This window comes from Podarcis filfolensis (assembly GCF_964270895.1).
Source record: "Podarcis filfolensis genome assembly, chromosome: 11".
Lineage (NCBI taxonomy): Eukaryota > Metazoa > Chordata > Lepidosauria > Squamata > Lacertidae > Podarcis > Podarcis filfolensis.
The window spans coordinates 2,692,507-2,704,730 of record NC_139613.1 but is presented as its reverse complement, the minus strand read 5'-3'; the positions used below and the strand labels follow the sequence as shown (position 1 = coordinate 2,704,730).

The 12,224-nt window shown below is 44.9% G+C and overlaps 1 protein-coding gene and 1 long non-coding RNA gene across 2 annotated transcripts; one reads left to right on the top strand and one right to left on the bottom strand.

Moving 5' to 3' along the window:
* Positions 1 to 2,492: 2,492 nt before the first annotated feature.
* DCTN3 (dynactin subunit 3) lies at positions 2,493 to 8,488 on the bottom strand. The gene is made up of 7 exons (XM_083575935.1): positions 8,361 to 8,488; positions 5,355 to 5,439; positions 4,943 to 5,029; positions 4,445 to 4,528; positions 3,682 to 3,740; positions 3,130 to 3,189; positions 2,493 to 2,872 (listed from the first exon to the last, which is right to left on the bottom strand). Exons 1-7 carry the CDS (start codon positions 8,466 to 8,468, stop codon positions 2,783 to 2,785), a joined length of 573 nt encoding a protein of 190 aa, XP_083432061.1. The 5' UTR covers positions 8,469 to 8,488; the 3' UTR covers positions 2,493 to 2,782.
* A 189-nt stretch (positions 8,489 to 8,677) lies between these two features.
* LOC310745198 lies at positions 8,678 to 10,273 on the top strand. The gene is made up of 2 exons (XR_014540015.1): positions 8,678 to 9,105; positions 9,726 to 10,273. It is a non-coding gene; the product is annotated as an uncharacterized lncRNA (long non-coding RNA).
* The last annotated feature ends 1,951 nt before the right edge of the window (positions 10,274 to 12,224 follow it).

Sequence of the window (12,224 nt, the reverse complement as noted above, 5' to 3'; positions counted from 1 at the left end):
CCCACGTCCCTGTGGCAGCTAGTTAAACCAGGCTGGAAAAGAGTTGGCATCACAGGGTGGGATGGGAAGAACTCACCTGCCCTCCCCATCTCTAAGATGCTTAAAAATTCAGGGCAGTTGAAGTTTGGTCTTTCCATTCCACCGCTAAATGCAAGAACAGAGGCAAAGAAGCACCAGACACCCACCATCTCATGTTGGATGCAGCCCCCAACTTTGCCTGCCCCATTTATTTGGACTGGTTTCAGACCCACTGGCTTTGCTGATTCAGATTAAGGGCACAAAACCTACCCCCCTTCAGGTAGGTTCAAAAAGTATCTACATGGTGCTTAGAGAATAACTTGCACCTAAGTATTAGCAAGACAAAGGAGATAGTGTTGGGACTTTTGGAGGAAGAAAGGGGAACTAGCCCAATTGTATATCGGGTGTGTGTGTATGTGTGTGTGTGTGTGGAGAGAGTCTCTTCCTTTAAATTCCTGGGAGTTTACCTTAGTGAAGACCTCACTTGGAAAAACAATATAACTCAGGTGGTCAGAAAGGCCCAACAGAGACTCCAATTTCTCAGGGTCGTGCGAAAGAACTATGTTAAACAACAATTGATGACCTCCTTCTACCAGTCCATAATGGAAAGTGTCCTCTCATATTGTATCAGTCTGGTACATTAGTTTGACAGTCACGGACCGAAAGTCTTTCCAAAGGATGATGAACACAGCGCATGATATCATGGGCTGTCCCCGGAGCCCGCTAGATGACACCGCAAGGGATCGTATGCCTTAGGAGAGTGCGAAAAATTCTCAGGGACGATTCACACCCAGGCTAGGACCTCTTTAATCTTCTACCCTTGGGCAGGAGGTATAGAAGTATAATCAGTCGTACCAACAGGCTAAAAAACAGTTTCTATCTGTGGGCTGTTAGGCTGCTGAACGGAAAATATAGTGCAACTGACTTTTGGGGTTGGTGTTGTGTGACAAGCACACAGAGTGCAATGAGATTGAGTGTTTGTGGGGGGGGGGAAGGCTCGGTTAATTTCATTGTACACAGGTTGCACACTGACAATAAAGGTATTATTACCATTATTATTATTATTATTATTATTATTATTATTATTATTAGCAACTGCTTTTCCACACAAACAAGGGGGGAAAGGGAAACTAGCCATTGTCTCAACTCAGTTAGCCACAACCCAGCCACCAACTTTCACTTCCTAAGGGAGGTTCCTGAATGTGCAATCACTTGTTATCTTCCTACACAATAAATATTGGTGTTCTAGACCTGCGAGCCCGCTTTCTGTGATAAGCAGATGACCTCTGCATCAACACAGACTGGGGCGATTGCACTGCTGTATAGTGGGAATGACTCACCAGGTGATGACGACTAACTTGCTTTCCCCATGACATCCTCTGCTGCGCAACTTTGGCACGACTGGGCTGGGTTTGGGATTATTTCGGGCCATTGCTTCACTGAAAACCGCCCGACTGCCTTCTTTTTCTGTTGACCCGAGTCTGCAGCAAAATGCTTGTGTTGGATATGGATGAGTCGATCAGAAGGCATTTCAAACCAACTTGAAAATTATGCCTGGCAAGTCTTGGGAGTTTGCAACACCATCCTCCTTTGCATGTCCAACACAACTCAGCTTATCTTGGTCATTGAGGGTTCCAACCTTGGAATACTGTTCACTCTCTGAGCCAGGATCAACTCCACCTGGAAAGATGGCTGTTATGCCAGATCACAAGACCAGCATTCAGGCTTTCCTAGACTAAAGGCTCCTGAAAAGCACTGAGAGTGGGTTTTTTATTTATGCATTTATTCGTTTAATTTCTATGCCGCCCTTCATCCAAAGATCTCATGGTGGTTCACAACGTAAAAATACAGAAAGAGTTTACAAAACACATAATAAAAACAAACCCTGTTTTATGCTGCTCTTGAGCATTGTTCAAAAGCTTTCACCAGGGCATAGAACAGAGGCCTCTTTGGCAAAAGAGCTGGTCACCAGAAACAGATGATGCCGCAGTTCTACGTTCAAGCTGCTCCATCTGGACTCAAATTGAAGTGTTGGTTCTTAAAGGAAGTGGGCCCAACCCATCTGAGACATGCAAACCCCACACATTCTCCAAGAACTACCAAGAGCGCCCTCTCCATCTTCTCGTGCATGTATCACATTTGCATGTAGAGAGTCAACCTTGATGGCTCCCTTTTACTAACAGAATTCTCCCCTCTTGACAAGTTCCAGAAGTGAAGGGAACCACCTTCTAGAAGCTGTGGATAATATTTTGGTAGCTCAGGATGCTCTGGGGTGGAGTTCCAACGCACTAGGTTTTACTTTAATGACGGGGGTTTTTTTTAAAAAAAATAACATATAACAACAGTGTGTTCCTTAACGTGATTGCCCTGTGCACTAAGAACAGTGAACTATTAATTTTTACAAATAAATACGAATGAAATGCAAACGCTGAGCTGAATTGCCTCATTTCTCTACACAACAGCCACATCAGCACTGGGGGTTGTTAGGTTTTTATTGTTGTCCACAGTGTGACAGATCATGCTCCTTCAACCTATTGGTTGAATAAAATAAATTAAAGAGGAAATGATAACCTGGGAAAGAAATATATACAGACATTGAGCCCCACAGTCAAGGCCAGGAATGGAGAAAATGGCTTACAGATTAATACCCATGATATCATTTCTAAGAACCACCAGCAGAGCCTCTGCTATTTTCAAGGGGAATATGAAAAGAGGATGCTAGAAAGCCACAGGTGCCAGCTGATACCCAGTTGCCGCTCTGCCCTCACTCGGGAACAGGCTTGACTTGCTTTGCTGCTTCAAGCTGGGTCAGCATTTCGTCCCACTGGACAAACTGTTTAGAAAGGAGAAGAGTCTGGGGCAATCTTTTAAGGAAAAGAAGTTGGGAGTCTGACAAATGTAACAGCAAAAGCAGAGAGAGAGAGCGCGCCAAAAGGGAAGGACTTTAAAGGGAACACCGGAAATAGTCAGCCTGAGATGGAAGTACTGAAGCGGGTAGTGGAAAGCTGAGCTGACAGAGCTGGGGCAGATGTCCCTCAACACAGCGGCCAGCAAAGGCACACCATGCGGGATGATGTACTCAGCACAGCGGCACTGCGGCAAAAAGGATACCATTTTGTTGTAATCTTCTAGGAGGAACCGGACATTCTCAGTCACTGCTTCGCATTGATCCTGCAACAGTGGAAGGGTTCAGTCAGACAGGGTTTCATGACGTTGCCAATTTGGTGTTTCAGTGCTAAGATGTAAGTCTAACACGGGTTGTTTCTTCCCACAGAAGAGCTGCCACGTGGGCAGATACTCTTAGGTGTGGATGCCAACGTTTCTTGACACAATGCTAGTAGGGGGAAGGGAATCAACACAGTTGGAGACTTTGAGGCTCCTGCTGTGCTGTATCAGAACATCTGAGTCCAGATTTTTGAAAACTCAACTAGGCAGCCACGTAAGAAGAAGCACCTCAAAATAGCAGAGTGCTTGGCCTAGAATGCAGGGGGCCATTTGTCCAGGGCATATGGATAATTTTTTCATATGCTTTGCTTATATGAGTGACAGAAGATAAAGCTAGAGGATAACTGTGTCAGCTCCTGCAAAGTTTTTTGACTGGAAGAGAGAGCAGAGGAAACCAAACAATGATTCTCTGCTTTTGTTCTCAAGCATCCAGCTTACCTGCTGCTGAATGTGGATCTGTGAAAGCCTCTGCAGCTTGGTAGCATGGTCAGGAGCAGCTGCAAGAGACCACAGAATAAGTGTCGGGCCCTTGATTCTCAGGAATGGTATTCACTACCATTAGGTGTTCCGATGTAATAGCCTTGAAACATGCTTCCATATGGGATAGGTATATAGACAACTAGGGGGGATAGTTTTAGGAGGAAAGGTGGCAAGTAGCTCAACCATAAATGTCTATAAATAGTTCCTCTCTTCTTGGTGGGCATAAGAGCCTGCTGAATTAGGGCAACGATCCACCTCCCCCCCCCCTTTAATGGCAGGGAGCAATTCTTCTGGGCTAGCTTGGCACCCTCCCTGTGGAACGCCCTCCCACCAGATGTCAAAGAGAACAACAACTACCAGACTTTTAGAAGACATCTGAAGGCAGCCCTGTTTAGGGAAGTATTTTAATATTCTTTTGGAAGCCGCCCAGAGTGGCTGGGGAAACCCAGCCAGATGGGCGGGGTATAAATATTTTTATTATTATTATTATTATTATTATTATTATTATTATTATTATCATTATCATTGGCAGTCTGCTTTTAAAGACATATAACCTAGGCTTGTAGATAACAATATTACAAAACGAGAAGATGGCATTATTATGCAATGATTTTCACAAAAATGCCTGCAAATGCATAAAAACATAATGAGAGTCAGAGTGAACCAGCCGCAACAGATGTGTATCTTAGCTCTTGGTACCTGGGTAAGGGACAAGACTTGCCTTTGATATGTGCACTGTCCAAATATGGCTGCAGGCTGTTGACTTGCTCCAGAAGTGCTGCCTGAGCCAGGATGGACTGCTCTTCTGTTGGAGAAGAACAGAATGAGATACATCAGTGGAGGGAAGAGCGGTCGACTTTGTCATTCAATGGCAACAGAGCAAATAGCACAGCAGAGGAAAGAATGAAAGGAGCTGGCTCTTTCGTTGGGCTGAAGCAAAACAGAATGCTTAAAGAACAGATTAATGTATCTAGAATATGACATTAAGAGTGCAAGTATTCTTCTTCAAGTATTCTAAGCAATAAAAAGCGAAGCTGAAAAATCCCCAGTAACAATGTTAAACATCTAAGGCTGCAATCCTATACCCATTTACCCGGGAGTAAGTGCCACTGAATTCAGTGGTGCTTTCTTCTAGACAGACATGTTTAGGAATGCACTGCACATTGAATAACCCAAAACAAAACAACAAACCCCAAAACTATTTCATATTGCGAATTACCTGCTAAAATGAATTGTAGCTTCATAGCATCTGGAATAGCCATTCGATCAATGTACTGGGGATCTAAATATTTTATGACATCTTCAACTTGAATCAGAAAGAAGAGAGAATCAGAAATTTAGAACATAGCAATGACAGAAAAAGTATTGTCAGATTAGGCAGAATACTTGGAAACAGATCAGAGCCAGTTATGACTTTCAATAATTTTTCTAGGACTTCTAGCCATGAATTTGCCATGAGGGTCAAGGGACATTTACAATAAGCCCTGATGCCATTCTCTAGAGTTCTGCAATCTCTGACAATCATGAGACCTCCTTTATTTCAGCTGCTCCTAAGCCTATTGCAGATTGATTTGTTTTGAAAAATAAAAACGGTACTGTGATGGGATGGCAGTTCCCTGACAGGTACTTACTTTTCTTGAAAAGAATTTTAACTCGCTCTCTTTTGCTTGCAATGTTCCCCAAAGCCACCTGGACTTTAACCAAGCCATCTGCTATCTACAAGAGAAAAGACGTTGTTAACAACTTATAAGACAAATTACATACAGCAGGAGTGGCTAAGCACCGAGCTGGATCTGGTCCAATAAACCAGAGACAGTGAGTGACCCGCCACACCTACAGCTTCATCTCCAGATGGGAAATAAAACCCCTATGCCTCCTCTTTGAGAGTAAAAGGCAGTGTTTCTGCCACCCTCACCCCAATGGAGAGGGGAGGGCTGCAAATACCGAATGTGTGCTTGGGTGTTTGTATGCAATAGTTTATGCATGAAGGCATGACTGCATGCATGTGTGAGGGAGTGCTGTCCATGGTGGGAATACCTGGGAGGAGAGAGTTGTGCAAACAGCTATTCTGAACAATGCTTTTTAATAGGGTGGGGCCACTGGGGATGATTGGCTATGGATATGATTTGCTTGTGTACTTGAAGCCATTGCCCCCCCCAAAGCATAAATGCATTGAAAAGAAGCAATTACATGACACGGTTTAAAAATAATTATTAAAACCGGGCATTCCGTCAGCTTGAGTTTTCTTCCTTGGAGAATGGGGGCAGGGCGAACCAGGAACGAGCTTAAGGAACCAAGGGGAGCCACCAACAAAGGCCATGGTGAGCTGAACAAGCCAAGGGTCTGAGACCTCTGGGTTTATAAATTCAATAAATCATCTTCTTCTTTAGCGATCCCTCCTAGCCGAGTAAGATTGTCTTCCATAAACACGGTTTTAACAATGAGTCCGTAAGTGACGGTGGAGGCCAATTCTGGATCCACACGTCCTTCCACAGTGGGGACATTGGTTTCCGGGCGGGAGTTGATCACGGTGTGGATTTGCCAAGCATGCCTTCCTCTTAGAAAGTTTCTCCCTTGTGTCCTGAGTTCGAGTGTCGTCGGGGGGCCACTAGGTGGCGCATCAGAAGATGGCTGACAATAACATCTCTCCGACCCACACGAGGTAATTTGGAGGCTATGATGGGGGTAATTAGCCTCCTTAACCCCCCCCCAGGATTGTGGGGGGGACGGCCCTTGCCTGCTGTGCCCTATACCACCCCCGAATTTGTGGGGGTGGGGGCACTAGGCACAAAGCCCTCCTGTGGGATTCCGGCACTCCTGGACGCCGTCCCTGATTCGCGCCGCTAGTTGCAAGCATCTTCAAAAGAAACAATTTGGACGAGATAAATTGCACATGCTTCAAGGAAAAAGGGGAGTAAAGACTGCTGACAGAAGAGATCTCTGATAACAAGACAAGAATAAAATATGAGAAGATACGTCAAGATACGGTATGACAAATGACTGAGGGGGGAGGGGGAAAAAACCTGCCTTCCTTTTTCTTATGTGATTTAACAAGAATCCCCTCCCCTAATGAGTCAGAAACTAAGGACTTAAGCTGTGGATTTAAGGCTGTGTGGAGATAAACTTTTGAACCAAAGCAATGTTTCAAGATGAAGCTGGAAAGCTAAGAGTTTTGGAATGACGCAGTTAAAAATGCCGTCGCCATTTTGGGAGGCATTGTTGGAGCTCTTGGGTCTGGGAGGAGAAAGAGAGAAATAGAGTTGTTTACATATCGTGGATCAACTCCTCGGTGGGACTTAAGAGCGACAAATGCCAAATTCATGATGGAAAGAGCGATGCTATCTACGAAGGAGATATATGGAAACCATCTGGACTTAGTGGAGGAACGGGAAATCCACACAGGATTATTATTTTGCTTATCGGCTTAAGGAGACTAACAGAAGAGATCGTAAAGGAAAAAGAGAAATTATATGAACAAGATATGATGTGGAAACACCAAGATAAGACTGGATAGAATTATGAATTTTGTTTGGACTGATTGGGACTGATTTGGACATTAACGCAGTAATAAGAAGATGATCTGAATCCCCCTTTGGATCTTGAAGTATGGGTTCCCCCAACAAAATTTAAAAATTTGGCTTTGTAATTTGGAATTTATGTGATGTGATTTAATTTGATGTGATTGGCCAGTTAATAAAAAATATTTAAAAAAAAAAAGAGTTCGAGTGTCGTCAAAGCCCATGACACCTTTGGTAAAGGCTGTTCTCCAACTGGAGCACTTGCAGGCAAGTGTCGGTGTTCATACTACATTTTTTTCAGATTTGCCTTGAGACAGACTTTAAACCTCTTTTGTTGACCACCAGCATTACGCTTTCCATTTTTAAGTTCAGAATAGAGGACTTGCTTTGGAAGACGATAAATAAGGGTCTGGCTCTGTACGAGGCGGGTGCTTCCGTCACCGGCAGCACTTCCATGTAGGAACTGGGGAAACGCCCGGAGAGGGGCTGCCAGCCAGTTCTAGCCTCGAGGCCGGAGATATAGGCCTGGTCCAGGAGCCAAGCCCGAATCGGACCCGTTTCCGGCTCTTCTGACTTTTATTTTATTTTTTTATAAATTTTTATTGATTTTCCAACATATATTAAAACACAATACAACTAACAGCTGACAACACATAAACAAACAAACATATAAACACGTATAATTTCATAACCTCTTTTTCTTGAACCTTGTTTCAACGACTTCCCCATACCTCCCTTTTCTGCATCCCTGTTTTAAACTTTTCCAGCAACCCCTAATTTCAATACTTATAATTCAGTTTCTAATCTTTTTCTTCTTACCCAATCATTTATCACTGCAATTCTGTTTTTCGTTACCCATGACATTTTAGCACTCATTAATTTTACAACAGTTCTTAAGATAAACTTTAAATTTCTTCCAATCTTCTTCCACCGTCTCTTTCCCTTGGTCACGGATTCTGCCAGTCATCTCAGCCAGTCCCATATAGTCTATCACCTTCGTCTGCCCGGCTCTTCTGACTTTTAATCTGTAAGCCGCCTGGAGTCCCTGACAGGGGAAAAGGCGGCCTACGAATAAATAAATATGGCTATAGCTAGATATAAACACGGCCGCAGCGATACCTTTCGGGCCCCCGCCGCGCCTTCACTCCCCGCGGACGCCCCGAAGACGCGGCCCTCCAAGGCGTCGAGCCGGCCCTGAAGCTGCTGCACCTCCGCAGCCGCCGCCATCTTGGCAACACCCGAATGCCGGGCGGGAAGGGAGCCAATCAGAAGCGACGCCTGCCGGAAGTTAGGGCGGGGCCTCGGAGGGGGAACGTGATGGCGTCATATCCCTTAACGGGAGCCGGGCGGCGCTGCCCTATCTCTTCAAGCTTCTCTATGCGAAGCGGTTGGGCGGCCACCCGGAAGTTGCCCCTCTCGCGACCCGGAAGCGGCTTTCAGCGTTGCCATGGAGACGTCGAGGCCTAGTTCTCCGCTGCGAGGCCCCGGGTAAGGGAACTTTAGGCAGGGCGAGGGAAGCCGGGTTGCTGCCCTGGTATTCCGGATCAGTCGCGGAAGACCTTGCCGCCTCCCGAGGCCGAGGACTACAACTCCCATCAGCCGCGGCTGCAGCGGAGCTGGGAATGCTGGGAAATGGAGTCCGGAAGCGACGAAGGGCAGCTAGTTGAGGGAGGCAAAGCATCTCTCTCGCCGCTTGCCAGTGCCATTTAAAGTTTGGGAACTGAAGAGAGAGCCCTGGGGTGGGATGAGGCCCTTAATGGGACAAGCCATAAGCCGGATCCGGAGGCTTAGCTGCCTCCATGAATTTGTCTAATCTTCTTTTAAAGCCATCCAGGTGGGTGGCCATTCCTGCCTCTTGTGGCAGGTTACAGATAGGTAGCCGTGTTGGTCTGCCATAGTCAAAACAAAAAACAAAAAAAAATTCCTTCCAGTAGCACCTTAAAGACCAACTAAGTTAGTTCTTGGTATGAGCTTTCGTGTGCATGCACACTTCTTCAGATACACTGAAACAGAAGTTGCCAGATCCTTCTATATAGTGAGAAGGTGGGGAGGGGTATTACTCAGAAGGGTGGTGGGAATGGGTGAATGGCAGATAGCTGTGGTAGAAGATAGAAAGTTCCTGGTCGAGGTTCTGTTGGTGAGGATCTGTTCTTGGATGTGTGGGGGTAGCTCCTTAACAATCTTGTTCAGTTCTTTTTTGTATTCTTGTGTGGGGTCTGAGTCCAATTTTATGTAAAAGGCGGTATTGGAAAGTTGTCTGTGAGCCTCCTGAATGTAGTCAGTTTCACAGCTATCTGCCAATCACCCATTCCCACCACCCTTCTGAGTAATACCCCTCCCCACCTTCTCACTATATAGAAGGATCTGGCAACTTCTGTTTCAGTGTATCTGAAGAAGTGTGCATGCACACGAAAGCTCATACCAAGAACTAACTTAGTTGGTCTTTAAGGTGCTACTGGAAGGAAAAAAATTTTCTTGTGGCAGGGAGTTCCATAGTTTAACTACCATATTACAGCGAGAGTCAAAACTGGAAGTGAAGGAAGGTGAGGACAGGTGACCTCACCTAGGCCCGAAGTCACCTCCCACCAAAGCAGGCTCAAAGCTTCTCAAAATCATTTTCTCAGCAGCTAAGCATCAGAAACATTCCGCTTGCTGTAACTAAAAAGATTGTAACAAAGGTAGAGAACAGTCCATTGTTTCTCAGGCCTTTCTCATGCCTTCTGGCCTTGCTAAAGAACCACATTGCAATTTACTTTCTGTCCGGGAACCATGCCAGAACAAGAGATTGAAACATATCTGAACACTCTGAAACCCCTTTCCTGGGAAGGGTGCCAAGAGTCCCAATAGTCCCAAGACAGCTTTCTGTTCATGCTCAGAGGACTCCTGAGGGAGGAGAAAGGAGGAGGGAACTGGAAAGGGGTATATATGCTTGTGCACATGGTTGTGAACTTCGTGCATGCTTTTTGTGACTTATCACACTTGCTCCTTCTACCAGTTCATGGATGGTAGAAATAAAAGCCTTTTCTCCGAAACTATTCCTTGAGTGTCTGTTGACTCCCACTTCCCTTTCCCAGGCGCAATATTTTTTTTTCCCACCCGAGGGCAAAGCCTCATAAGGCTACAGAAGTACGTCTTATTTTCGGGGGATGTCTTATTTTCGGGGAAACAGGGTATGCGCTACATGGGGGAAAAAGACCTTCCTTTTATCCGTCCTGAATCTCCCAACCTTCAGCTTCAGGTGCTCTGTCCATGAGCTCCGGTGTTTTGAGAGAGGGAGGAAAACTTCTCTCTATCCATTGCTGCCTCCAGCAAGGGAGAACATAGCCACCGTGGCTAGTAACCATTAATACGCTTGTTCTCCATGATTTTGCCCTTAGTGAGGTTACAGGTGGCTCTGGGTGGGGAATTAGACGGGTCACAAGTAGAACTCTCTGTGTATCAATTGGCACACTTTTTCCAGTTGTGCGGTTTCTACATCCACTTGCACTTCTCTGTTGTCGTCCTAAAGTTCTTCCTGCTAGCCTCCCCATGTTGTTCATTTATTCTCAGCAACTCTCGTAGATGTGCTTTCATTTCTGGTAAAAATAACTGCAGATTGCAGCTGTTGGGTGACTGGAGCCATAGCACAGAAGAATATGGGCTTAGGATCACAATGAAAACAATAAAAATTTTATTTGCACAGAGCAACCGGAAGTCGTCTTGTCTCAATGCTGCTTGGCCCTGCTAATTGTTCAATTAGGTCCTGTTTGGTCCTGCTAATTGTTCAAGTTGCAATACAACACTTAGGTAATTATCCGCAAACACACAGATATTATTGTATTTTATAGTCCACCCTGTTTCACAAAACATTGGCATAGTAGGTACTAGATGTTGTCTTTGGATTCTCCCACAGAAAATTGATACCATGAACTCACCTCCCTCACCCAGTTTCTGAGAGTCAATTTTCTACTTTTCAAAACAGTGTTGCTTTTTAAAATAACCTAAAACTGCTAAATTAGATAAGTTTATTTCCTCTCACAGATTCACTTTGTGGACATCTTCTTTTAAAAGCATCATATTCCCAAGTGTATGCTGGGAACAATGCAAGTAAATTATTGCAGAGCCATTTCTGTGAACAGAATCCTGCAGAAACTTCAGATCCTCAAAGATTAGGAGTCAATTGAGAGACAGTTCATATACTTCAGGGGAGGGGAACCTCTGGCCCTCCAGATGTTGCTGAACTATAACTCTAATCAGACCCAGCAAGCAAGCCCAGTGGATAATGGGAGTTCAGCAACATCTGGAAGGCCAAAGGTTTTAATTTTACTATTACTATTACAGTGGTACCTCGGGTTACATACGCTTCAGGTTACAGACTCTGCTAACCCAGAAATAGTACCTCGGGTTAAGAACTTTGCTTCAGGATGAGAACAGAAATTGTGCTCCGGCAGCGCGGCAGCAGCAGGAGGCCCCATTAGCTAAAGTGATGCTTCAGGTTAAGAACAGTTTCAGGTTAAGAACGGACCTCTGGAATGAAGTAAGTACTTAACCGGAGGTACCACTGTATTAGTATTATTATTAATTACATTTCTATACCACCCTTCACACTGTCTGGAAAAAATGTTTTTAAAGGTGTGGAAAATCATCTGTAATGGGCTTCCAGAAGGCATTACAGCACGTACAGTAGTACAATACAGTACAATAAGTATTTTTTTAAAAATCAATGCAGAATAGTAGTCTTTACTTGTTTACAAAGCATTTGAGCTTCACTTTGTGTCAGGAAGCGAAGGCTAGTATTGACTGAAAAAATCCACTAGTTTCTGAAAAGGTCAGCATTGGGGCTCAAGCCTAGAAGCCCCGATCTCACCCTCGGGGCAGAGAAGAGCCCTGTTGCCTGGTTTCACACCATCATCAACATTTATTACTTCTGTCCCACCCATCTGGCTGGGTAGCCCAGTCATGGGTGCAAGATGTTTGCAAAGATTTGATGTGGAAAGACAGTGG

Excerpts from the sequence above, each read along its gene's own strand:
- DCTN3 (XM_083575935.1), bottom strand. The coding sequence starts at position 8,468 with ATGGCGGCGGCTGCGGAGGTGCAGCAGCTTCAGGGCCGGCTCGACGCC. Across the intron at positions 5,440-8,360 it reads GCGCGGCGGGGGCCCGAAAG|ATAGCAGATGGCTTGGTTAA; the intron begins GTATCGCTGCGG and ends TTTCTCTTGTAG. Across the intron at positions 3,741-4,444 it reads GGACAGTGCACATATCAAAG|CTGCTCCTGACCATGCTACC; the intron begins GCAAGTCTTGTC and ends GGTCTCTTGCAG.